General features: G+C 50.2%; 1 protein-coding gene across 1 annotated transcript; it reads left to right on the top strand.

The window, feature by feature from the left end:
• Window positions 1–3,905: 3,905 nt before the first annotated feature.
• Window positions 3,906–26,212, top strand: LOC133355457 (kelch domain-containing protein 10-like). The gene is given in 10 exon segments (XM_061572766.1): window positions 3,906–4,071; window positions 8,599–8,679; window positions 11,318–11,539; window positions 12,301–12,604; window positions 14,649–14,679; window positions 14,681–14,734; window positions 15,486–15,552; window positions 15,658–15,705; window positions 16,222–16,361; window positions 17,714–26,212. Coding segments are annotated over 10 exon segments (1,230 nt in total). The 5' UTR covers window positions 3,906–4,004; the 3' UTR covers window positions 17,930–26,212.
• The last annotated feature ends 1,036 nt before the right edge of the window (window positions 26,213–27,248 follow it).

Raw genomic sequence — 27,248 nt, forward strand, 5'->3', positions numbered from 1 at the left:
CCCACCGAGTCGGCGAAGAGAGAATGCACCCCGATAAATCGTTTGCCCGTTGATCAATTATGATGGGGTTGGGTGACGTCGTGCTGATGCGTTGCGTGGGTTACACGTGTGTTGAACTTCTTTCGCACCGTACGTAGCCAAACGTGATAACGTAGCTTGTCCAACCCATACGGCTTACCCCGTATTCTTGTACAGGGACATTGAGTTTTCAGGTCCGTACGGCGTACAGCCGTTTCAATACGGGCAAATAAATAATTTTGTCTATGTGTCTTTCTCTCTTGCGATATGACTTTGTAGGATGAACATTGAGATGTATAAGGGGCACGGGGTGACCACTAAGCTCTGAATTGGTCTCTAATAAGCTAGGCAGCACTGATAAGGGGTTGACAGCTATGGGGAAGGACACGTTCCGTGCCAATGCGACCCCGTGTGGCCTTACATGGAAACAATTACATAAAAAAAATAGGCGACGTTTCGAGCAGTGGCCAGTAAACAGAGAGCACCCGACACTATGACTCCCTGCGCTGTGCCACCCTGCACCGTGCCACACGCGTGGCTGATGTCGATGTAGAGGACATTTCTGTGATTTTACATTGAGGTAATTGCGTCAGCTCATTGTGGCAGGAATAGCGGATTGCATCGCTGTGATGATGCCCTCTGCGTATTTGTGAATCGAGCATTGAGTCTTCAACTGTATGTTGAACTTATACTGGTAGGAACGAAGTGGACCAGACCACCAATAGATTAATGTGTCCGTCCGTCCGTGGGAGGGGTGGTGTTGAGGGTGGTGTTGGAAATGAAAGACTACGAGTCTTTAAATCTCACAGCGTTTCTTGTCAAAACAAACACTTTTAATTAACGTTACACTAGAATACAGTAATTTTTTCTTTAACTCCTCTATACCCGGTCGATATCTCTGTACCGGTACTAAGTATTATTCCTACCAGCCCACCCCGCAGGGTCCTGTTACTGGTAGTAACCTCCTGGTTACACCAGCCCACAGGGGATTATTGTGTCCGTCCGTCCGTCGTGCATCCAAAAAAGGGAGGGGTGGGACTGGGTGGAGAGGGGAGGGTGGGGAGGGGCTGGTGGGAAGGGTGGGGCTGGGTGGGGAGGGGAGGGTGGGGTTGGAGGGTGGGGAGGGGCTGGGGGGGGAGGGTGGGGCTGGGTGGGGGGTGGGAGGGGTGGGGCTGGGTGGGGAGGGGCTGGTCACCACGTGGTGCCCTTATAAAACTCAACGTTTAACCTACTCACGCCGGCTTGTGCCTGCCCTCACAGTCGGCCATATTTGCGGAATACACCACGCCGCCGTTGACCCTGGCCATTGACCGAGCAACCCAACGTTCCTACCAGCTCCCTCCGCAGGAATGTGTTTTCGCACCGCACTTTTGCCAACCGTGCTAATCGAATGTGCGAATCATCAAACGTACGGGTCTGCCATGGTTTGGCTTGAACCTCCCATTTCCAAAAATATCTCTCAGTGGCGTTTAGGTCGCTGTTCAAGGTGGACTTGATGTATTTTAAGGGGGCCGCTTGCGGTACCAGGGCACAGTCATCTGCATATGCAAATTTTCAACACAGCACTATCGGGAAATGACTCTTCGTCATAGCACACGACATTCAAATAGCTCAAGTAGCGTATCTATATATACTGTATATAAAAGGGAAATTTGTGAATATGTGTGTCTGTTCGAAATGTTTAGCATACTTCCCAACATGCAACAAACTTGAAATTTGGCGTGTTTGGTAGCTTCCAGACTCTACACAATGCAAAAAGTATAAAAATATACTTTTGTATTTTGGGGGGAGAAGGGGGGCGCAATAATGGATATATTTTGCACGGCAAGTGAGCGGTGACGTCACATCTGTGATGTCACCCGCATGCGGCAGCGTTACGCAGTGTGCCTGCTGACGTCGCGCATCCCCCCCCCCCCACCCTCCGCGTAGGCCGTGTACTCATCCAAGACAAGAATCCAAGTCTCGGGCGAAGCCGGGTAGTAAAGCCAGTTATATATAATTGAAGGCAAGTTTTTATTATGCGAATGTGTTTAGGAATGTATAATTAATGATCCTAAAAATGTGTCCCATTGACCTCACTGCAACAGGTCCTCCCATGATGCAATGTGCCAGCAAATGTTAATATTTTTATACTGGTAGGAACCTCCTGGTTACACCAGCCCACAGGGGATTATTGTGTCCGTCGTGAAGGGAGGGGCTGGGTGGGGAGGGAGGGGCTGTGTGGGGAGGGTGGGGAGGGGTGGGGCTGGGTGGGGAGGGGCTGGTCACCCCGTGGTGCCCTTATAAAACTCAACGTTTAACCTACTCACGCCGGCTTGTGCCCGCCCTCACAGTCGGGCATATTTGCGGAATACACCACGCCGCCGTTGACCCTGGCCATTGACCGAGCAACCCAACGTTCCTACCAGCTCCCTCCGCAGGAATGTGTTTGATACTATTAGGTAACTATTAATGCCAAATAAAAGCCTTCATTAGGAAACATTTTCAAACTATATTTTTCATCAGGGCCCTATTGTGTAAGCTAAACGTTTACTTAACAGGTCAAGCCTACTGAGCTAATCTAGCTCTTGTTCAGAGGCGACGTGGCAACACATAAGTTCATCGAAATGATTTATTAAGTGGGAATTTATAGCGATTGCCAAATCCAAACGCATGCTTCTAAATGTGGAGTGGAAACCCGGAGGACTCGGGAGAAAATGCCACGCGACCACGGTGAGAACACACGAACTCCAGATAATGCAGGCGTCAGGGTCTCAGGATCGAACCCACGACCTCGTGCAAACCGGCACAAGACCATCAGCACCGGTGACGATTACACTGGTCAACAAAAACAAAATTCTGGCCTGGACTTTTGCAGACTAATTTCAGGGTGCAGATTCCAAATCTGATCTCAGATTTGCTCTATCACATCTCATTTTTATGCTATCGGCATACCCCATTTTCATTGATTTTACCCGAAATTAACTCTTGTCACTTATGATTGCAAGTTGTTGCGAGTCAGCGCCTGCTTTAGTGTTAAAATATGGTGCTGTATTTTTGGTATAGTGTGTTTATAATATCATTTTATCTAGATATCCACATTTATTTAATATTTTTCTTCTGCAGTTTTTATTGAAAATGCAATATTTGATATCTAAAAAACCTGATGTGATAGACAAAAACTGATGTCAGATTTGGAATCAACACCCCAAAATTACATTAAAACCGTTGGAATACCTTATGCCACAAAAAGTGTGTTGACCAGTGTTATCCGAATCGGTCCCGGGCCTCCCCCCTAGGTCGACTCGGCCTCAAATAAGCACCTGGTGCGATGTGTAAACATCGCAACTGGGGGAGACAAATACGGCCGGGTGTGGTGTTGACCATCCACCCTCTCGCGTGCCGTGGCGGCCTTAATAGGTGCTCGCTAACAGCACTTGCCCCTACAGTCTGTCACAGGCTACACGGGTGGGGAGGGGGTCTTTGTCTTTGTTTCATGTCTCGTCATCAAGACTGTCGGGCCGGTCACGTGCTCCACCCCCTCCCCCCCTGCAAACTGATGACTCCGCGGCGGCCATCTTGGCTCGGGAAAGCGAACAAAACAGCGACGGCGGCGACGTCTCACGCGACGTCATCGCCACGCGCGTCGGACCCCGGCGTAGACTCTCGTGACCCCACGTGGCGCGGGTCTCCCCTTAGCAAGATGGCGCACGACTAAACATCGGCGTCGCGTGTTTTTAATGACGTTGAAACGCGTACGTCACTGTTGGCTCCTCACCCCTCGCCCCCGCCCCCCCACCTCCTCCCTCCCCCTCGCCCAACCGCCCCGGCCTGGCCATTGTGCGCGGGGCAGGAGGCACCACGACATTTCGGGGGTCCTCACTATCGGCGGCCCCCCACCCCCCTTCCTTAGACTACCCCCCCACACACCACCACCAACAACAACCCCCCCACCACCACCACCACCCCCGCGAGACATTGAAATCGCCGAGATCCCCCGCGCCGACATGGCCGAGGCGCCGCCGATCAGCGGCTTCGTGCGGCTGCCCGGGTGGGGGCCTTTCGGCGCGGCAGGTGCGTAAGGCCTGGGCGAGAGGGCCCGAGGTGGTTGCGGGGAGCGAGCGAACGAGCGAGTGAGGCGTGGGTGGGTGGGTGGGTGGACCACTGTGGGGGGTTTTCAGGTGACCACTGTGGGGGTGGGTGGGTGGAGCACTTGTGGGGAGATTTCCACGGGACCGGGGTGGGTGGGTGGACCACTGGGGCGGTTTTCGTGGGTCCAATGTGACCCTTGGCTACGTTGAGGGCTTTGCAAACCGTGAAAAGCTCATGGTTTATGGTCCTTGTTGGCGGCTCCGGGTATTCAGGGTCTTTAGTTCTTGGATTATTTGGGGAGGTTATGGGATTTTGAGGTCCATAGGGGTTCCGTGGTTGCTTGGAACCATGGGATTCATGCGGTCATTGGGGTCTGCGAGCACGGAGTATCTGCGGTGCTTTGGGAACTCTCGCATCTTTAGATCCCCAGGGTCTCTGATTGTGGCTAGGAGATGTTAACTACCTCGCCTGCTGCTGTATAATTGGAGTCGGTGTGTTCTCCCCGTGGTCGCGTGGATTATTCTCCGCGTCCTCCAGTTCTCCCCCCTCTTAACATTTTTGGCTGCTATACATTTCAACTTGATAAGGCTATCATTTGAGACCCGGTCGCTTATGAAAACGAGCTCTGTATCTCAGTGTGCCTTACCTGCTAAAGTAGGTTCGTTTCAGGGGTCCTGGTAATCTGTGGGTTTCTGGGGTCATCATATCACTGGGATTACTGTGTCGGTGTTCCCGGGGTCTTGGGATATCTGTTTTCCGGAATCGTAGAGTTTGTGGTGTTTTGAGGTGGCAGATATTTCACGGGGTCTTGATGACTCAGGTTACTCGGGTTTCGGGGGTTCCCGAGGGGGGGTGGTTTTTGGGGTCTTGAGGTATTCCTACTCATGGTTACACACTCGCGTTGCCACGAGTTGGTGTTTGGCACGGGACATTCCGAGAATTGGCATCAGTGTTCGGCTGGCAGGAATTAATTTGCGCCGAGATCTGATGTGGCATTGTGTTGACCTTAACACAATACTGCAGTGTTGATAATAGACCAAGGCTAACGGATAAATATATCCGGTTTGGTCAAAACATTAGTGGAAAAGTTGGCCACCCTACTACACTCCTAGACTGCGTTGTTTTGCCTTTTAAACGTGTTGTGAAAAAGAGGGTCAATTTGCATAACATTGATTTAAATGTACCCCTCTTCGCTTACATTTGAAACTCAGAGGGAATGAAGGGAAATGACACTGAAGATATTCATGGCAACTGACTTTTAGTGACCTTCACGTGCTCCATGTTGACGGTAACGTCACATTAATTTTCTTTGGCCCGTGACTGATTCATTGAATCTCCCAGGATTTAAGAATGTTTGAGCCTGTAAAGGTTGCTTGGGTGGGTGAACACCATAACGTGACAGGTGTTGAGGCTGTGTGTGGTTCGGCGTTGAGACTGTGGGTCGGTGTTGTTTGCGTTATACATTACCAGTTCAATTATTTTTGGGTGACATTAAAACGGAAACATGAACTGAACGTGAAAGAAGATCATACCAATTTCCTGAGTTCAGAATATGTTCCTAGTCATCGATACTTGCTAGCGAGTGATAGTACTCGTGACATCAGGGCTACAGTTAACGATAACGTTTAGGGATATAGTTGTCATAGGGGTTATCTCCATTATCATCATCAGCCATGAACAGTCCACTCTTGATGAAGGCCTCCCGCAAACGACAATTATTTCCAAGGCCTCATTTCAGCTGGGTCTGCCAGGTTTGGCAACTCAGAATATATTTCCTCCCCTGGCATATCCATTATACATCCAGTGTCCATACCTCTTGCTGTGGCTGTGGTTCTTCTTACAGCATTAGTCGCGTGCCACCTCCTCCTCCAGTCTCCCAGCGACCCAGAAAATATTGATTGGGAAATCAAGCCCTAGTTAAACCAGCCAGGTTACTCAAGAGGGAACCATCAGCGTTCATTATCCCTCCACACACAGAGAGCCCAACGCTGCAGTGCATACGGCCCGCGGTGGCCACAAGAGGCCCCAACACATTTGAAAGGGTCCCGCGGACGATGTTTATACGTCACTGCAAGTAGCATCTTTGTGGCGCTCATTGGGTAAAAAATAAAATTTAAATAAATTAAATCACGACGTTTCGGAGGCAACACAAGCTTCCGTCTTCAGGTGGAGGATCACGTGATACAGTAATTCTCCTGCGACGGTGCCACCTAAAGACGGAAGCTTGTGTTGCCTCCGAAACGTCGTGATTTAATTATTTTTTTTCACCTACGTGACTTTACCAAAAAAACCAAAGAGTATGGACCCTTGCAGTCACGAAAACTTCAAATCTAGGGGGGTGAAATATTGTCGACCCTGGTAACATTTTAGCGGATTGTTGCTCTGCGTTCTGGGTGTTGTATTATTTAAAAAAACCTATATACGAGTTGCTTATGAAAATAACGTTTTACGCATAATAATAATAATTCGACTCGGCAATTGCGCTGCACACCGAGTCTGATTACACGCTCGGTGGTTCAGTGGCCGTCACGTGATCCTTGGCGGCCCATGAGGGCACGTTCGGTCATGTGTACTGCGAATCTGGTGTGTGGTTTAGCTTCCAATTGGAATTTAAATAATAATGATGTTTGGAAGAATTAGAAATATGTAAACGTTCTCATTGAGAATTTTTTTCGGGGTTTTAAGACCAAAGTATTTGTACGTTTTGAACACGTTTTTGTTGCACTTTGAGTGTAACGCATAACCCCATGAGTTGGCATAAACTATTGCATAGCATTTCTAATTTATGTTAATATACATTTTTAGCTAATTTACCGTACTCACGATTTCAAGAAGGTAATGTTTCATTTTGCAACGTGAAAATACATTTTAGTCGGTGCCAAAATTAGGTAATGGAAAAAAACTGGGAATGTGACGCGGTGTCAAGGTTTGCTCGGTGGACTTGCAAATCAGAGGTCACCGGTTTAATTCAATCTCCTGGTGCGGCAGTTAAACTATGCTGCAATATTAATAGCTTTTTGCACTTTCATCTGGTACAAAAACTGACACCTTTTTACAAGGGATCATGTTTGCAATAACCGCAACACAAGCAGTCAAAAATGCAAACAAAAAGAAACAACTCTGATAATGATAATGATATGCACTGTCCTTGAAGTTGATTGGTCCACACCCGAGACAGCTTTTCTTGGAGCCTAGTCTCCATTGGTGTTTGACCAGATGAAAAAGGGGTCCAACACCAATGGAGACTAGGCTCTAAGAAAAGCTGTCTCGGATGTGGACCAATCAACTTCAAGGACAGTGCATATCATTATCAGAGTTGTTTCTTTTTGTTTGCATTTTGACTGCTTGTGTTGTGGTTATTGCAAACATGATCCCTTGTATAAAGGTGTCAGTTTTTGTACCAGATGAAAGGGTAAAAACCTATTACTATATTTTGCCACTGGTAAAGGAGGTCTCATAGTGTACTATGCTGCAAGTTTCGTAATGCCCTCTCGCCCCTACCTCTGTCCACCAAACAGCAGTGTAAAAGGTTGCACTACGGTAAGTCCATCGGCAGGGCTCGTGTGGTGGGGTAAAGGGTGGGTCTTCAAAGATGTGGAAGAGTAGGCCAAGCATATCCTCGGGAGGGGCTCGTGGGCTGAGTAGGCAGGTAATTTCAGGGCTGCACCACCTTGACTGTTTTACCTTGGGATGGTAAATTATTGAACGACCCAAATACATCTGAAAAATAAAAACATATTTGGTGATAACACAGTTGGCAGGAGTGCACAAATGCAAAAAACAAAAACTCATTGCATCTGTCAATCATAAAACACTGGCCAAAGGATAAATTGTATGAGAGGTGACGTCTTGGATAATTCTTCATGTCAGCTATCGTATATATTAGGGCTGCTAAACGATAACCGGTAACCATTTTCAGAATCGGTCACCGGTTCCGAAAGTAAACGACCAGTAACCCTTTCCAGTGTCATTTTAATAACGGAAGCACTGATTTAAGACATGTACGACATTTTTTAAACTGCCTCACCAGGAGATGGAATCCAAATGCCGACCTCTGCAATGCTTGCCATTACTCCACTGCGGCAACTTCTTGCGCTACTCGGTTGAAGAGTTAAATAATAATAATTTTGTTTATTGCTCTGGACGTGCTTATTGTGTGCGGTTACCGGTAAAGCAAGAAGAGCTTTTAACATCCAAACCAATTGAAGAAATATGGGCCACGTTGCTATAGGATAGGCGACATTTTGAGCAGTGCCCCTTCTTTATAGCTCGCGAACAAGTGCCATTGCCTGAAATGTCACCTGTTATATATTTCCAATGCTATCTGCAACCGCCGTCGCTCCTGCTAGTGGCAGGGGCGACGGCGGTTGTTTATCCCGAGCACCGCCGCGGTTTACCCACCGCCTCTGGCGCCACAGCTTTAACCGCGCTTTCACCGCGAGCGTGTCGCCACCGCCGCCACCCAACCGCCACTAAAGCCATCGCCCGCGTTGCGTTATATCACGGCAGGCTGCGAGAAGATTATGGGAATCGGGGCTGCTAAGGAGCGCGACCCCAGTCTGCATGTCCCTAACAGGTTTTTGTATCAAGGTGAGCCTTGCTGACGATGAGCGGTGGTGAGCGATGGTGAGCGGTGGTGAGCAAGAGGCCTGGTGCTCGCCTGGTCTCTTCCGCTCGCCGCTTCTCTTACCTACGTAGCCCCGGCCCGTGTCACTGAAACGTCGGACAACCCACGAGTGCCTCCACTCATCACCTGGAGTTCCTCCCACTTAAAGCCGGCTCCACACCTCCGGCGATCGGTTGTGCCACTGAATTGCTTGTGTGGATGTCTCTACAACAATTCCCATAATCGGTTGCTCCCAGTCGAGCTAGACTCTGCTTTTTAGCTCGGCGATTTGTAGCAACGTGCTGCACGTTTGCGAACTGTGATTGGTTGTGGCAAATGTGGGCGAGGGGTTTGGAACAAACCAGCACAAGGGCAGGTGTAGAGACATCATTGCTGCACAACTGATCGCTCGGGTGTGGACCCGGCTGAAGCCTTATATACCCCTTCTCGATTGGCACATCTGAGCCAAGCCAGAACGGGTCCCTCGTGGTAGGGGTGGTTTTCCACTAGCTGTTTGCCGAGCCGAGCCAGGACCAAACCATGCTACACTGGCCTCACAAGAAGATGTCTGAATCTGGCTCGGGGCCAAGCAGGGCCAGGGGTGGGGTGTTATTGACGCATTGAATTGGTGGGATGTCAGTCCACTGAGGACGACGTCACCGCGTGTTTTCCCACTCGTTCATTACGTGTGACATTGGCACCTCAACTCGGTTACTGCTGTGGAAAAACAACCTTGCGCCTTCTGAGCCACGCCGGGCCGGTTCGGCACGGCCAACGTGGCTCGGTTGTGCAGTGTAAAAGAAGTAGTGGATGCTCTATCCTTCTTGCACTGTTTGGTTCCAACCATATTGGCGGTCGTCTTCTTTGACCATTTTTCTGAGACTTTGCAAACGGAACTTCATTCAGCAGTGGATTGACATAAGGACTGTACATAAAGGCCTTGCTGTACCCGTCTCTCACCTATACCATGTGGAATGATCATAAAAATAACAGCATTAATCAGGTTCGCCCACTGGATTTGAATCGCGAATCTCTCCAACAAGCGGCGAACGAACCATCAACGCTACGGCCATCGCCACAATCGCCAGCAACACGGTTAGTTGAGCCAGCCGCCCGCTTGAAAACAGCGGCAACGCCACTCCTCCTTGGGTGGCGGTCTTTGATGGCCCATGTGATCAGCGGCCGATTGGTCCGGCAAAACACCTCCGCGTTTGTTTGCCGTGTCCTTTGGCGGTTCGGTTAACTGGCGTTGGAGTCGCGGCCAGGGAGGTGGTGGTGCAATGGTGCGGAGAGGCGTTGCTTGTTGCTCGTTTTCCGTCTGTGAGTGAAACTGCCTCCAATATTTCCTGCTGCTCCCTGTGCAGATCCATCTGGTGTAGAGAGATGCACGCAGCTCTGACACAGCCCATAGCTGGACATAGCCTAAAGCCCTGATGCAGCATATAACTTGGACACAGCCCAGACACAGCTCATAGCTTAAGATATAGGCCAAGCATTAGTGTACCCCATAAACTCAACTCATGAACGTACCCTTAATCCTAAGCCCTAAGCCAAATACCTAACCTAACCCATAACATGAATTTCATTATCGTTATGCGAGGGTAAACAAGTCTAAAAATAATGTTAATAAAATGATGAAGATCTGCCTCTAAACACAATTGCAAACCTAGTGTAAATTTTCATACAAACATTAAAACACAATTCCTGCAAACTCCATAACCCCACTCTTCACCAAAACCCCACTCCTTATTACGACCCTACTCCTTACCACGACCCCACTCTTCACCACGACCCCACTCCTCACCACGACCCCACTCCTCACTATGACCCCACTCCTCACTATGATCCTACTCCTTACCATGACCCCACTTCACCATAACCCCACTCCTCACCACAACCCTACTCTTTACCATGACCCCACTCCTCACCGCAACCCCACTCTTCACCACGACCCCACTCTTCACTTTGACCCCACTCCTCACCACGACCCCACTCCTCACTATGATCCTACTCCTTACCATGACCCCACTTCACCATAACCCCACTCCTCACCACGACCCCACTCTTCACCACGACCCCACTCTTCACCACGACCCCACTCCTCACCACGACCCCACTCCTCACTATGATCCTACTCCTTACCATGACCCCACTTCACCATAACCCCACTCCTCACCACGACCCCACTCTTCACCATGACCCCACTCCTCACCGCAACCCCACTCTTCACCACGACCCCACTCTTCACCACGACCCCACTCCTCACCACGACCCCACTCCTCACTATGATCCTACTCCTTACCATGACCCCACTTCACCATAACCCCACTCCTCACCACGACCCCACTCTTCACTATGACCCCACTCCTCACCACGACCCCACTCTTCACCACGACCCCACTCGTCACCCAACCCTCCATACATAGCCCCACTTCTCACCTTAACACACCGAAGCTGTCCAAATTCCTCACCTCACCTCTAACCTGACCTCTCGCTTAAGCCCTCGTCACAATTCTGACTCCACGTTTCATTCTAACCCCACTCTTCACCCCCAACTCTTCATCCGCTGTGAACCCCAAAACCGCCCCCCTTTCGTCCACCGCCCCCTCCCCCACCCCCCAGGTGAACCCGAGCCCCCCGCTAGGAGCGGTCACCGCTGCATCGCAGACAGCGCGAACCTCTACGTGTTCGGGGGCTACAACCCGGACTTTGATGAGTCGGGTGGGCCTGGAAACGCGGAGTATCCCCTGTTCCGTGAGCTGTGGCGCTACCACCTGGCGACGGGCACGTGGCACCGCGTGCCCACCGACGGCTACACCCCCAAGGAGCTCGCCTCCATGTCCGGTGAGTGAGGAGCGAGAGCAGGGGAGGGGGGGCAGGGGGGCGGGCGGGCGGGCGGGCGAGTGGCAGGGAGTGTTGACGGCTACCACTGCCGCCTTGGGTTAGGCGGCCGGCCTGCGGGGGGCTACGTGTATTTTGTGTGTGCGCGTGTAATGGTCCTACATGGCAATAGCCTGCTGATGCCTGGTGTGTGTGAGTGAGGATTATCTGAACCGGTCATGGGAATCCCCTATGTCGACTCGGCCTCAAATGAGTACCTGGTACGGCGGTGTGTAAACGTCGCCACTCGGGAGACAAAGACTCGTGTGCTGTGCCGGCCTCCATCGGTGACGGTCGCTAAAAAACAGAATTTGCCCTAAAAGTCTGCCAACGCTGTACGACGGGGGGCAATTGGGGATGTTCTGTCTTTTTAAATCCTTTATATTAAGTTCGCTTGCTTGCTTAGGACCGTGAAAATCTTTCGGTCGTTTTTTAACCCACTTCCCGTGATCCAATCGAGCTGACATTTTGCACAGACTCGTTGTGCGTGACAATGAATTTTCGTGAAAAAAAATTTCCAAAATTTTACATTGTTTAAGGAAATTTTTTTCAATATTTATTTACCAATTGGTTAATGCTGGCACACAATCATCTGACCCATAGGTGGCAGCCATCTCAAGCCAGAGGACGAGAGGACTCTAGCCGCCCCGATGCCACGCATATAAAGGATTTATAGTGAAAAACTTTGTTTTTACGGGTTAATTTTTCTGCGTCGACGTGTGCAGTCGTCCTGCATGGCAGCAGCCTGCTGACGTTCGGCGGCACGGGCGTGCCGTTTGGCGAGAGCAGCGGCAACGACGTGAACGTGTGCAACCTGCGCTCGCGCTGCTGGACGCGGCTGCCGAGCCGCGGGCGCAAGCCCAGCAAGATCTACGGGCAGGCCATGGCCATCATCCACGGCGCCCTGTACGTGTTCGGCGGCACCACGGGCTACGTGTACAACACCGACCTGCACCGCCTCGACCTCGGCACGCACGAGTGGGTCAAGCTGGAGCCCTGCAATGGTCGAGACGAGATGCCCGGCGAGAGGTGAGCGCCGCCGGTGGCGATGGTCAGGCGTGGGGGTCTGGCGGTAAGGGGGGGGCTGGGCTGTGTGGGAAAGTAGAGGGGTGAGCGTGGCGAGCGTGGTATGTGGGTGAGTGGGGAGCGGTACTGTCGCGGTACTGTAGCGGTAAGCGCGCTGCGCTACGGATCTGGCGACCCGAGTACGAATCCCGCTCACGGCCAACACCAGTGACGATTATCTGAACTGCTCCTCGGCCTCCCAAAGGTCGACTCGGCCTCAAATGAGTACCTGCTTTGTTGTGTAATCATTTACACTTGGGAGACAAAGGCGGCCGGGTATGGTGCTGGTCACCCAACCCCCTCATGTGCCGTGCTGACGTTCATAGTTGCTCGCTAACAGCACTTTAGGCTATACAGGGAATCTTTGGCTTTGGATGGTGAGCCGTGTCATGGCTGAGACGAGATGCCTGGCAAAGAAGTGGGGATTGTGGTGTGTGGTTAGTGTTGGGGGTTAGAGCCAGTAGCGTTGTGTTGCCTATGATGTGTTCCTAGCATTGTTGCTTTTATTGTATTTCTAGTGCCCGTGTTGTGTTGCTCGTGTGGTGTTGCTCACGTTGTGTTGCTCGTGTTGTGTTGCTCACGTTGTGTTGCTCGTGTTGTGTTGCTCACGTTGTGTTGCTCGTGTTGTGTTGCAGATTTTGTGTTGCTCACGTTGTGTTGCTCGTGTTGTGTTGCTCACGTTGTGTTGCTCGTGTTGTGTTGCTGATTTTGTGTTGCTCACGTTGTGTTGCTCGTGTTGTGTTGCTCACGTTGTGTTGCTCGTGTTGTGTTGCTCACGTTGTGTTGCTCACGTTGTGCTGCTCGTGTTGTGTTGCTCGTGTTGTGTTGCTCACGTTGTGTTGCTCACGTTGTGTTGCTCGTGTTGTGTTGCTCACGTTGTGTTGCTCGTGTTGTGTTGCTCACGTTGTGTTGCTCGTGTTGTGTTGCTCACGTTGTGTTGCTCGTGTTGTGTTGCTCACGTTGTGTTGCTCACGTTGTGTTGCTCGTGTTGTGTTGCTCACGTTGTGTTGCTCGTGTTGTGTTGCTCACGTTGTGTTGCTCACGTTGTGTTGCTCACGTCGTGTTGCTCACGTTGTGTTGCTCGTGTTGTGTTGCTCACGTTGTGTTGCTCGTGTTGTGTTGCAGATTTTGTGTTGCTCACGTCGTGTTGCTCACGTTGTGTTGCTCACGTTGTGTTGCTCACGTTGTGTTGCTCGTGTGGTGTTGCAGATTTTGTGTTGCTCACGTCGTGTTGCTCACGTTGTGTTGCTCACGTTGTGTTGCTCACGTTGTGTTGCTCACGTTGTGTTGCTCACGTTGTGTTGCTCACGTTGTGTTGCAGATTTTGTGTTGCTCACGTTGTGTTGCTCGTGTTGTGTTGCTGATTTTGTGTTGCTCACGTCGTGTTGCTCACGTTGTGTTGCTCACGTTGTGTTGCTCACGTTGTGTTGCTCACGTTGTGTTGCAGATTTTGTGTTGCTCGTGTTGTGTTGCTCACGTCGTGTTGCTCGTGTTGTGTTGCTCGCGTCGTGTTGCTCACGTTGTGTTGCTCGTGTTGTGTTGCTCACGTCGTGTTGCTCACGTTGTGTTGCTCGTGTTGTGTTGCTGATTTTGTGTTGCTCACGTTGTGTTGCTCGTGTTGTGTTGCTCGCGTCGTGTTGCTCACGTTGTGTTGCTCGTGTTGTGTTACTTATTTTGTGTTGCTCACGTTGTGTTGCTCGTGTTGTGTTGCTCGCGTCGTGTTGTTCACGTTGTGTTGCTCACGTTGTGTTGCTCGTGTTGTGTTGCAGATTTTGTGTTGCTCACGTTGTGTTGCTCGTGTTGTGTTGCTCACGTTGTGTTGCTCGTGTTGTGTTGCTGATTTTGTGTTGCTCACGTTGTGTTGCTCGTGTTGTGTTGCTCACGTTGTGTTGCTCACGTTGTGTTGCTCGTGTTGTGTTGCAGATTTTGTGTTGCTCACGTTGTGCTGCTCGTGTTGTGTTGCTGATTTTGTGTTGCCCTCGTTTGTGTCGCTCGCGCTGTGCTGCAGGTACCGGCACGAGATTGCGCATGACGACACTGAGGATCTACGTACTGGGGGGGGGCACCTCGTGGATGGCCTACCCCCTCGACAAGGTGAGAACGCCACCTCCTCTTCCTCCGCCTCGTCACCTCCTCACCACCACCGCCCTCTCACCGCCACCTCATCATCCTCCACCCCCCCACTGTCCCCACTGGGTACGTGTGTTTTATAATAAATGTGTGCCCATGTGTCTGCTTGGGGAGCGGTGGCGTAGTAGTTGGCGCACTGCACTTCGAACCCGGTGACCCGAGTTTTCTGCCCTCTGATAGGCAACATTAGTGGTAAATATTTGAACCGGTCCTGGGCCTCCCCTAAGATCAATTGATCCTTATGGCAGTACCCCGGGGTAACAAATAGTACCAAATGGCCGAGACAATTAAATATTTTAATTCTGGGACACTATTTTTTCCAGGGGTGTACTAAGGTCCGTGACTGGGGTACCAATCAATCCGACATCAGTGCTACTCCGCTATGTCGAAACGCAGCGAGGACGATTGCGCTGAAACCCTGAACGCTCGTACGCACCGTAGTGGTGCATCGTGAGTACAGCTCGTCGAGATGAGTCGATGGCCGCATCGCCGACCATCAACAGACTAAAAATGACTGCATCACGGACATTATGCGAGAGCCGAGGTACTGTGGTACCCCAGGGTACCGCCATGAGGTTCAATTCGGCCTTAAATTGGTACCTGGTGCGGTGTGTAAACATCATCATTCGGGCGTGGTGCTTGCCCCAACAGTGGTTAAATCTATATGGGAGGTCTTGTCTTTGTTTTATCTGCACGTGTGTGTCCATGTCTGCAGATCAACGCCTACAATCTGGAAAACAACATGTGGGAGGAGATCATGACCAAGCCTCATGATAAGATCGGTGAGCTCACTTCTCCGTAGCACACCTTCAGTTTGGTTTGTGGCAACGTTAGTTTGAGGTGAGGTGATGACGTGAGTTTGTGACGTCGTGTCCGTGTGCCACCAGGATTCCCGGCTGCCAGGCGATGCCACAGTTGCGTGCAGATCGGCAAAGGTACGGCCACCGTTGTACCGAGGTGTCACCACCGCATTGCCACCAACACCAACTGCAAACTAAGACTAAGATCCCCCCTATAGCCTTTAACAGGCTGATGGAGCTTGTGTTGTTAGCAAGCACCAATTAAAGCCGGCATGGCACACCTTCACCAAGCCGCACTGACTAGCCTGGTGAAGTATGGCCATATAATCACCGTGTGGGGAGGCCTTCCTCCAGTAGTGCATGTGTTGTGCACGAGTGCATGGCCACTCTGCCGTCTCGTGGTAATGATCACCTACACTGGTCTACCAGCGACCCGGAGAATATTCGGCGAGAAATTAACACCTGCCTGTACGTCTGTTTCTGTGAGTGTATCCTCATGTGTGTCTATCCGTATGTCTCTGGCTGTCTGTCCGTGTGGCTGTCTGCCTGAGCGTACGTACGTGTGTCTTTGTGCGCCAGACACTACTCACGAACAGCACTTGCCCCAGCAGTCTGCGTAGGCTATAAGTGGGATCTTTGTCTTTGTCCCAGACGTGTTCATCTGTGGAGGCTATGATGGAGAGAGAATCTTTGGTGACCTGTGGCGGCTGAATCTGGGGTCCTTCCAGTGGACGAAGCTGCCCGCGGAGATGCCTGAGCCGGCGTACTTCCACTGTGCTGCTGTCACGCCGGTAAACTCCCCGCCCGTCCGTCACATTGCCGTGGACCAAACGCCACGTGGCACTGAACCTTAACCATAACCTAACCCTAATTTAACCCTAACCTAATTCTTAACTCTAATCTAATCCTCACATAACTCTTAATCCTACACTAACCAAAAGCTAACACTCAACCATAAACTAATCCTCACCTTATTCTTAATCATAAACTTACCCTAGCGTAACTTTAACCTAACTGTTAACCATAACCAAATTCTAACCTAACTCTTACCTCTAACATAGCTCAAACATAACCTCACTGTTAATCCTATCCTAACCCTAACCATAAATATAACACTAACATAACCAATACTGACCATCCCTTTCCTTGCTGTGAACTAAAAGCAACGTGGTACCTAACTCTGTATGTCTCAACGTGTGTCTGTACGTGTAAATGGGTGCTCGCTAACAGCGACTTCCCAAACATTCTGTTAAGGGCTACGCAAAATATTATTTGACTCGTTTTCCACTCGCACATCCGAACCGTGCCAGCACGGGGCCAGGACGAGGTCGGGATGAAGCCAGCACGGCACGGGTGGATCTTGGATTATTTTGTTCGTGTTTAGTTGGAGCCGTGGTAACCGGGTTGCATTGCCCAATGGTTTTGACCAGAGGCAAAAATAAATCGATAAAACAACACTGGCATTTGATCCTTATGGCGGTACCCCGGGGTACCAAATAATACAAAATGGCCGAGACAATAAAATATTTTATTTCTGGGACACGATTTTTACAGGGGAGTACTTAAGTCCGCGACTGGGGTACCAATCAATCCGAAATCGGTGCAACTCCGCGATTTCGAAACACAGCGAGGATGATTGCGCTGAAACCCTGAACACTCGCGGTACGCACCGTAATGGAGCATCGTGTGTACAGCTCGTCGAGATGAGTCGATTGCCGCATCGGCGACCATCAACAGACTAAAAATTACTGCATCACGGACATTGCGCGAGAGCCGGGGTACTACGGCACCCCGGGGTACCGCCATAAGGTTCATTTTACTGAGCCCAACTGAACTGGTGGAACCAAACCGTGCTATGCTGGCCCCACGAAGCATCTAAATCAGAAGTGCGAGTAGAAACAGTCTGCATCAGTAGCAGGCCATGCTTTCCCACCTGATGATGGACGCTTGTGTTGCGCCCGAAACGTCGTGATCTATTTTATTTCATTTTATACCCACGTGACTTTACTGAAAGAACCAAAGAGTATGGATTCCTGCAGTCACGAAAGCTTCAAATCAAGATTGGAAGGAGATATTTATCTTTGTGCATTTGTGTCTCATATCCACGCGTCCCCCGTGCACGCGCGTGTGCGCACGCGTGCAGGCTGGCTGCATGTACGTGCACGGCGGTGTGGTGAGCATCCAGGAGAACCGGCGTACGCCATCGCTGTACCGCGCCTGGCTCACGGCGCCCAGCCTGCTGGAGCTCTGCTGGGAGCGGCTGCTCGCCAGTGCTCCCTGCCTCGCCCACGCCTCCCCACGCCACCTGCTGCAGCTCGGACTCAGCTGGCAGCTCATCGATCGCCTGCGCGACACGTGAACTCTCCCGCTCGCTCGCTCGCTTGCTCGCCCGCTCGCCCACTTTCCTGGCGAGCGAGCGAGCCAGGAAAGTGGGAGGGCGGGGTGGAGGGGATGAGATGGGACGCACACAAACCAGTCTGCAGTGACCCGTGAACATTCCCACTCACCCATTTGCTCACCTACTCACTGGGTGAGGAGGCGAGGAGACGGGTGTACAGTGAGGTGAGGAGGGGAGACACGCAATGGCAGGCTGTGTGACACATGATTTTGTCTATTCGCTCGCCCGCTCATTCACCCGCTCACCCCACTCAAGTGTCCACTCGCCGGGATGGAGGGAGCTGGGCAGGAAGTGGGTGGGCGAGTCACGGGGTGGTGGACCCGTGAACTCGCCCACTCGCTCACCCGCCCGGTGAGCATAGGGGGCGCTACCGTGGGGTGTAGGATGGTGGGGGGGGGGAGTGTTGTTGTGTGTGCGTTAAGCCAGCTCCACACGTGAGCGATGAGTTGCTGCAACTCGGTTGGGTCCTGGTGTGCAACGGAACCGCTGACGTGTGGACATCTCTGCAACTCTGTTTTTCGCAGTAAAGACCGAATCCAGTATGTAGCGACGCGTTTAGCCTTGTGCCACACATTCGCGAGCAGCGATTGGTCAATCGGCCATTAGGATCCTGATTGTCTGAAGCCGTTGAAAGTCCTCGTCGCGCAACTTCTCACCCAGACGTGGACAAAGCGGCTTCGGACGCTGATCGATCTGTGTCATTTCCAGAGCAGTTTGGTTGCATAGCCGATCGCTCGGGTGTGGAACCAGCTTTACTCAATAGTGGGGCGAGTGGTGAGCGGAGTAATTTGGCAGTCGAGGAGCGTTGTCGTCGTCGTTAAAGTGATGGTTTAGACTTTTTAAAATTTCTTTTGCACTTTTCGGGAAGGGAGGGAGAGGGTGAATTGTGACTACGCATGTAGATTTGATTTTAAAACCAAAACAGGCGATCGAAGAGTGTGGGGGGGGGGGGGGGGGCAGCCATGGGAGAAGTGGAGGGCTGGGGGGGGGTGGCAGAGACCCCCGCCACAGAGACCGCCATGCTTCCTAACGCTTCCTGTGCTTCCCTCACACTTCCCGGACGCTCCTTCCCACTGCTCCACCGTCTCCAGCATGCCTTTTCCACTGCACAACCGAGCCGCACCAGGGCAGGGCCAAGCTGGCCCAGCGTGCGGCTCAGGAGGCGCCAGCGTTGTTTTTCCACTGCAGGAGCCGAGAGCCCCGTGCAGATGATGAGGCGACACGTCTTTTGAGTTCTACCAAACGATGTCACGGCCCTACTTTGCCCCTAGCCAGATTCGGATGTCGCTCCCAAGCCATTTGTCCTGTTATGGGCGCATCGCATCTAAGTTGTTGTGAGCCCGTCGTAGCATGCTTTGGTTCCGGCTCGGCTCTGCAAATAGCCGGTGGAAAAACCACCGGTGCTGCGAGGGACCCGTGCTGGCTCGGCTCGGATGTGCCAGTGGAAAAATTGGTAAGAGAAGAGCAGGAGGAAGAGGAGGAGGAGTAGTGCAGCTTAGGGTCAGTGTCGTGTTGCATGGTTTTGATTTAATTGAGCTGCGATTATAATTAACGAACTCATTATTTAATGGCTGTGTGATGTGCGCGTGTACATATATACATACAGACACAAGGTGTGCGCGTCAATAGTACATACCCACCCACACGAGTGTGCGTGTGGCAGCAACGCGGTGATGGCCTGGGAGCCTGAAGCCTTAGGTTCCAATCCTTGTTGGGGAGGCTCAGGATTGACACCATCGTCACCATATAGCAGTTATCGGCATCATCGGTAGCACCATCATCATTGGCGTCATCTAGCAACTGCCATCATAATCCGTGGCACCGTGGGTAAGCTGGTATCCGCTTTTATTCTCAGTCGTTTAGACATCTGCAACTCTGCGCTCGCTGGTTTTCCCAAATCTACAATCGCTCCCTTACAGCCAGGCTGCTTATGGGATTTCTCACCTTCCATGACCCCAAGTCACACCAGCGCTTCAAGAGTTGCTCTGGCTCCCAGTGCACATCCGGATAGTTTATAAACTCTTGCCTACTTATGCACACGGCTTAGATAAACACATTTCCAGCCTTTTCCAAAACTCCAACACACCCATAGAAAACCTCATCACGGGGCTGGTCTTGACTCTGCATACAGCTCTGACTACAACGGCCCACGTGTACAAAACGCATTTGGGGAGCGCGCCTTTTCGTACCCTGGGCCCCAAGGCTTGGAATTAACTTACCAGCAAACTGCGTGTAGATAATAAGTATAACCCGTAAAAACAAAGTTTTTCACTCTAAATCCTTTATATGCGTGGCGGCTAGAGTCCTCTCGTCCTCTGGCTTGAGATGGCTGCCACCTATGGGTCAGATGATTGTCTGCCAGTATTAAACAATTGGTAATTAAATATTTAATTTGTTTTCCCTAAACAGTGTAAAATTTTGGATTTTTTTTTCACGAACATTAATTGTCTCGCACAACGAGTCTGTGTGCAAAATGTCAGCTCGATTGGATCACGGGAAGTGGGTTAAAAAACGACCGAAAGGTTTGCACGGTCGTAAGCAAGCAAGCACGTAAGCGAACTTAATATAAAGGATTTAAAAATTAAAATACGTTTCGGAAAGCGTTTACAATGTTATCTTTTCAACCTGGCTTTTAATTCTTGAGCTCATAATTAATGTGATGCACTGCTGGTCAATATTGTAGTCGGCACAATGCAAGTAACGTTCGTATATGGCAGCGTCATCACCATCTGCAGCATCGCCATCGGCAGCATCATTTCACAATTGGTATTATCATCGAGCATCATCAGCAACACTCTACCTACTCTCTTTGGTTTTTTCGGTAAAGTCACGTAGGTAGAAAAAACCAAAGAGTATGAATCCTTGCAGTCACGAAAACTTCAAATCTATAAGCAACACTCTTAATAATAATTACATTTTGAGGCGCATTAATCCCAACGCACCATGTATGAAAAGCAGGAAATAAATAGAACCAGGGAAAACATCCAGAACTTGGCGGGGAATTAAGGCCAATTTAAAGAGGCGAGTTTTCAAGACATTTAAACCGCTCTAACAACTCTTAATTCTTGATTGTCTTATTACCGAAGGCAAAGCGTTGCCCCACAGTCTGGGAGCTGCACTGGCAAAAAGCCTGGCCACCCCAGGAACAGAGCCTTGACCTCGCAGTCCTTAGAAGAAGGCGATGAAGATCTCAGGGACATCATTGGGGGTGTAAATATGGATAAGCTCCTGCAAATGTTGTCGGGCTAAGCCATTGACAATTATCTGGCTCAACCGCCTCCAATGTAAAATTAGAGTTGCTGCGCCACACCAACATTAGCCACGCGAAGAAGATCGGCGTCGTTAACTTCATCGTCGTCATCATCGGCATTCTTACCAACAAAATGATCATCGCCACCTGCAGCGTCCGTATCATTTCTCCATCGTCGTCGTCGCCGCTGCCATCCTTGTCGTCGTCGTCTCCAAAAGAGGACCAGAGAAATTCTCGGCACCGGGTGAGGCTGTCGCAGGGCTGTCGCAGGGCTGTACCAGAAGGTCGACTGTTATTGTCGCCGTTTTTTGTCGATTCGCTCGGAATCTATCAGAATAGACTGGGCCCTGCCATACTCATGTGGAATGAATCACTGCTGGCTCGGGAACCGGCAGGGTGAGATGAGCCGCGGCATACATCCATGCGTTCTCTTGATGTGCGCCAAGAACACACGGGGCCTGTATTATGGCTGTTTTTATCGTGATGATGGTGACCTGTATATAGGAATGCACGTCGCATAGGCATGGGGGTTTTACTACTGCCTGAGTTCTCGCTGTTGTGCTGCTGTGTTGCTCTCCCCCATGTGTTTTTAGGTTGTGCTGCTACGTGTTGCTTGGCATGCTGTCTGACGTTCTGCTCCCGCGTGCCGGGATCTTCTTTAAGACCTGCACTGAGTTCCAATTGAAATGGAGTTCCAATTCGATTGTCTAACGCTGCCTCCGATCTATTTCTAACACTGGCTCGTATCGCTAACGAATCTTATCTCGAACACTCTTCTATCCCTATCACTGCCTTCTATCTCCAACCCTGACTCAAATCTCTAACCCTGTCCGCTATCTCTAACGCTGCCTCCTATCGCTACCGCAGACTTCTGCTGTTGCGGTTGTGCTGTGTAGTTCTCTGACGTGCGTTCGGGTCGTACCGCGTGTTGTCCTTCAACGATGTCCGACGATTTGCTCCGTGCGCTCAGAGCTTCCGAAGTTTCTACGGAAGCTCCCAAACGCCTCGAGCGAAACATCGGAGATTGCGACGGACGACACGGTGCGACCCGAGCCGCAACGTTGGAGTGCTGGGCCCCCCCCCCGCGGGCTTTGTGGAAATCAATGCGAGTGATAATTGTTTTTTTAGCCTTCTATCTGGCAACAAAACTGACACTTTTTTTACAAGGAGTCATGTTTGCATATACCACAATACCTGCAGCAGCCATAATGCAAACAAAAAACATGCTTTATGGCTGCAGGTATTGTGGTCTATGCAAACATGACTCCTTGTAAAAAAAAAGGTGTCAGTTTTGTTACCAGATAGAAGGGTAAAAAAACAATTATCATTTTTTTTTACTGGCAAATGAGGTTCCAATGGTATCAATGCGAGTGTCGAGGTGTTCGACCCGTCGAGCCGTGGACAGTCTTCCACGTCCGTCGTTCCTCGTGGCGTTTGGTGGTGGAGGAGGCAACTATCTGGGTCTCGTCATTGAGCTGAGGCCTCGCAAAAACACAATGCTGTGCAGACGTCAGATAATCCCGGGCTGAGTTTCGACTTTGCCGACACTCATCAGCCAATTGAAGCCTCATTATTATAATTAGTCTGTATTTAACCAGAATCAGTCGCACGCCCAGGTACAAACATTGAGAGGGTGCGTTATTTTGGGGAACTGAAATTGGGCGTTTGTAAATGGCACGTTCACTCTGTAAATGATACGAGAAATGCAATCCAGAGGTCGCTGGTTCAATCTCCTGGCGTGGCAGGTGAAATAATGGAGCGAGTTTTTTTCAATCCACCAACACCGCTGCTGGTCACCCATCAGCGTTAATTGGTTCACAGAAGTCGATCGGTAGGCCACGTGGGGTGGGGCAAAGTGTGACCATCGTGGAGGAGTAGGCCAAAAACACTCTTGAGAGCGCCATCCACCAGCAGTAGCGAGAACCAGCCAATGCAGGGCTGCACCTTCACCCATCTGTAAAATAAAATATACATCTGATCAGGATACAACCCCTTGAGATTCACATCCCATTGTGAAAACGTGTGCCATCGGCCCTAATGCTTGGCAAGAGCTAAGTCTGGTTTGTGTCTCGCGTGTCTGTGTGTGCGTGTTGCTTCTAGTTTTGAAGCTTTCGTGACTGCAAGGATTCATATTATTGGTTCTTTCGGTAAAGTCACGTAGAAGGGAAATAATAAAATAATAAAAACAGCGCTTGCGTTGTGGCCGAAACGTGAGAATTTTATGATATTTTATTATTTCCCTTCTACGTGACTTTACCGAAAGAACCAAGAATATGAAAGAAAACTAGGTAAAACAAAGTTAAGTCACGTAGGTAAAAAATAAGTAAATAATAAAAGAAATGAAATATTTTAATAATAAATTAATAGAAATACAAATATTTATTTTATTTCTATTATTTCTATTTACTTATTTTTTCCCTCCGTGATTTTACCGAAAAAAACCTGAGTATGTGTTGCTTCTGTTGGGTGCAGTGGTGCAGCAGTTAGCGCACTGCACCGCAAACCCCGTGTCCTCTACTCGATTCCTCGCCACGGCCGTCATCGTCGGTGCCGAATACCTGAACCGGGTGCTTGGCTTCGCTTAGTTTGAGTCTGTGAATTAACTCGAAACGACTGAATTCATCACTGCGCCCCGCCACTCCCCACAAACCTTAAGCGGCAGGTGTTACCTGGTGCGGTGTGTAAGAACATCGGGCACTCGGGGAGACAAAGGCGGCTTGCTTGCTTACGACCGTGCAAATCTTTCAGTCGTTTTTTAACCCACTTCCCGTGATCCAATCGAGCTGATACTTTGCACACAGACTCGTTGTGCGAGACAATGTTCGTGAAAAATTTTTGTTCCAAAATATTACAGTTTTTAGGACAAAAATATTATATTTAATTACCAATTGCTTAATGGTGCCATGCAATCATTGACCCATAGGTGGCAGCCATCTCAAGCCAGAGGACGAGAGGACTCTAGCCGCCACGCATATAAAGGATTTAGAGTGAAAAACTTTGTTTTTACGGGTTAATTTTGTATTGATCACGTGCACTGTACCGACATAACCCCCCCCCCCCCCTCTTGAAAATGGTAGAATTGCATTGGCGATTCGCCTTCTGGGTCTCTCATCAGCAGCGTCCGACTTGTTAAGCAGTCGCGTAAAAAAGGCGAGGGAGGCTCTGGACACGTGGCGAGAATGAATGAAGGCAGGCGGATCCTGGGCCCGGGAGATTTGACGAAAATGTGGAAATGATACAGGAGGGGAAAGACGGAACCGGATTCATACTCTGAGGTTTTTTCGGTAAAGTCACGTAGGAAAAAAAATAATACACATAAATAATAATAAAATAGAAAAAAAAATCACGACTTTTCGGAGGCAACACAAGCTTCCGTCTTCAAGTGGAACCGTCACAGCACGATTGCTGTATCAAGAGAAGTCCCAAGAGACCCGACCTTGTATATATACTGGTTGAGGGGGGGATGAGTTGTGCGATGATTAGTGCGGCTGCTGGAACTGAGCCTTTGTTATGCCAGGGCTATATCATCTCGAGGAAGGTGATCGAGACTGAACAGAGTGGTGTTGCTGGCCCCATTGTCGCAATGGAGCTGATGGAAGGAACATGATGGAGAGAGACCCATAAACTTCAGAGACCCATTGATTCACAGACAATAGATTACCGTAGAGACTGATAGCTAGTCACACGGCAATAGATTCATAGAGACAAAACCTGAATAGACCGATACTCGCATAGAGGTCAATATATAGATTCACAGAGAGACAAATAAGATGTCCTTTGTGACCGATACATTCACATAGCAATATATTCACATAGACATCCATAAGGAGTAGGGAAAGACAGAAAAGCAGGTAACAGATGCAGCCGTAAAAGATGACTTAAGAATTGAGACCACATTAAACAGTCATCGAAGAGCGTCATTTGGCCCAATCGTTGCTAATTACGGTCAACCTTCATTGACCCAGGAGAGCCTCGTTGAGACTTTAGATTGTTTTCAGGAGGGTCCTGCTAAGTTGTGCGGTGGGTGCAATGTTTTATCTTCCCAATTGAGTAAAATTGACGGAATTTTTTCATGTTTGGCAATCGCGTGGACCGCAACGCTTGCACGCATGGCCTGCTACTATTTTTAAACGAGTCGCAGCATCAACGTTCACTGGAGAGCAAACGGCACGGAGTATTTTTGGTTGATTCGCCGCAGTATTAACCAGGGCGGCCGCGGCTACTCGAACCGCAAATCTCTGCTCGGCCGTGTCACACCGCCCTTTTACGATCATCATCATCCATGCTCTCAATCCACTGCTGGTTTGCATGACCCATCAATTAAAACATTGCCCTAGAATTAGCTTTGTTGGGTTAAACCACGTGGCAACATCGCCTCTTCCTGGCACAATGCCCGTCTGTGAGACGCTGCATCTCCGTGACGGCTTTGCGCCGTAGGAATGGCCCAAATTCCAAATCTGAGTACGTAACAAGGCCATGCTGAGGTGGCCTGTTCCATTGCGTTGAAAGCTGTACACACTACGCTTGGGCCCGCATTCTTAGTCACGGCTCTGGCTCAAGTGGTTTAAGCTGCGCTCAATGTTTACATGAACGCAGCCGAGCCACGGATGAGCCCGCTTGCTGCTGCATCTTTTGAAGCAACTCAGCGGCTCAAGCCTGAGCCGAGTTTGTGACTCGGAATGCGGCGCTGAGACAGCGCATGCTTGGGTGATGATGCTGCTGCTGATGATGATGACAATGGTGGTCATGGTGATGACGATTTTCTGATGGTTATTTTTATTGTTGCTGCGTGTGGGTTCTTGTTTACAAAATGTGTGCAATGGTCATAACCGATGACCTTGCCCTGGTCCTGGTATCCAACTCGGCCCCCGTGGCTCCCAGGACCCCCTCTGCCTTCCTCCTCCCCGCGCACTCGTGTCGTGGAGAACGATGTAAATGCACGCCACTGTGGGGTTTTTTTTTCTCCTGAAATGAAAAAAAAGAGTTTTACGTAACCTGGGGGTCTGGTCTCACGTCGATGCTAATGTACCACCTCCTGGTGTGGCCCTGCGTGATGAGGTGTGAGTGAGTGGGTGTGAGTAAGGGGAGCGGTGGTGCAGCGGTTAGCGCGCTGCGCTACGAACCCCGTTGTCCCGAGTTCGATTCCCGCTCACGCCAACACCGGTGACGATTATCTGAACCGGTTCTGGGCCTCCCCTAGGTCGACTCAGCCTCAAATGAGTTTCTGGTGCGGTGTGTAAACATAGCCACTAGGGAGATGAAGGCGGCCGGGCGTGGTGTTGGCCACCCACCCCCTCGTGTGCCGTGCCGGCCTTTATAGGTACTACTCGCTAACAGCACTTGCCCCAACAGTCTGTACAGGCTATACGGGGGATCTTTGTCTTTGTGAGTGAGTGGGTGAGAGTTTGAGGCCGCCGGCAGCAATGGGGGACAGAGGAGCGACGCTCACAACAACGAGCGAGAGCACAGGTGATGATGCCTCTGCCGGTCAACCCATCTGTCTCGTGACCTGCCAGCGGGCCTTCTACACTTCACGTGGCCTCACAAGTGCACCTAGCCTGGCGCAAGGAAAGTGGTGACGCCACTGCCACTTCGTGGCGAACAGCGGTTGCTTTGCAAGAGATTGTGGCTGATGAGGCAATGCCGCTTATCTCCCTGGCCCCTTTGTGCTATGAAGGCTCATTTCCCGAAACGTTGCCTATTATATATTTTCCTCTTTGGGCCACGTTATTGACGAATGCATTTTTGTCGCATGAGCTGGCAGGGGTACTCTTAGGTTTTTTCGGTAAAGTAACGTAGGTAAAAATAAATAAATATTTAACATTTATACAAATAAATAATAATAGAAATAAAATAATAAATCACGACGTTTTGGAGGCAGCACAAGTCTCCGTCATCAGGTGGGACCGTCACAGCCAGATTTAATGTATCAAGTGAGTAAATCTGGCTGTGACGGTCCTACCTGATGACGGAGACTTGTGTTGCCTCCGAAAGGTCGTGATTTATTATTTTATTTCTATTATTATTTAT

This window comes from Lethenteron reissneri, chromosome 51, assembly GCF_015708825.2.
Source record: "Lethenteron reissneri isolate LAM-NWPU_2019-01 chromosome 51, ASM1570882v1, whole genome shotgun sequence".
NCBI lineage: Eukaryota > Metazoa > Chordata > Hyperoartia > Petromyzontiformes > Petromyzontidae > Lethenteron > Lethenteron reissneri.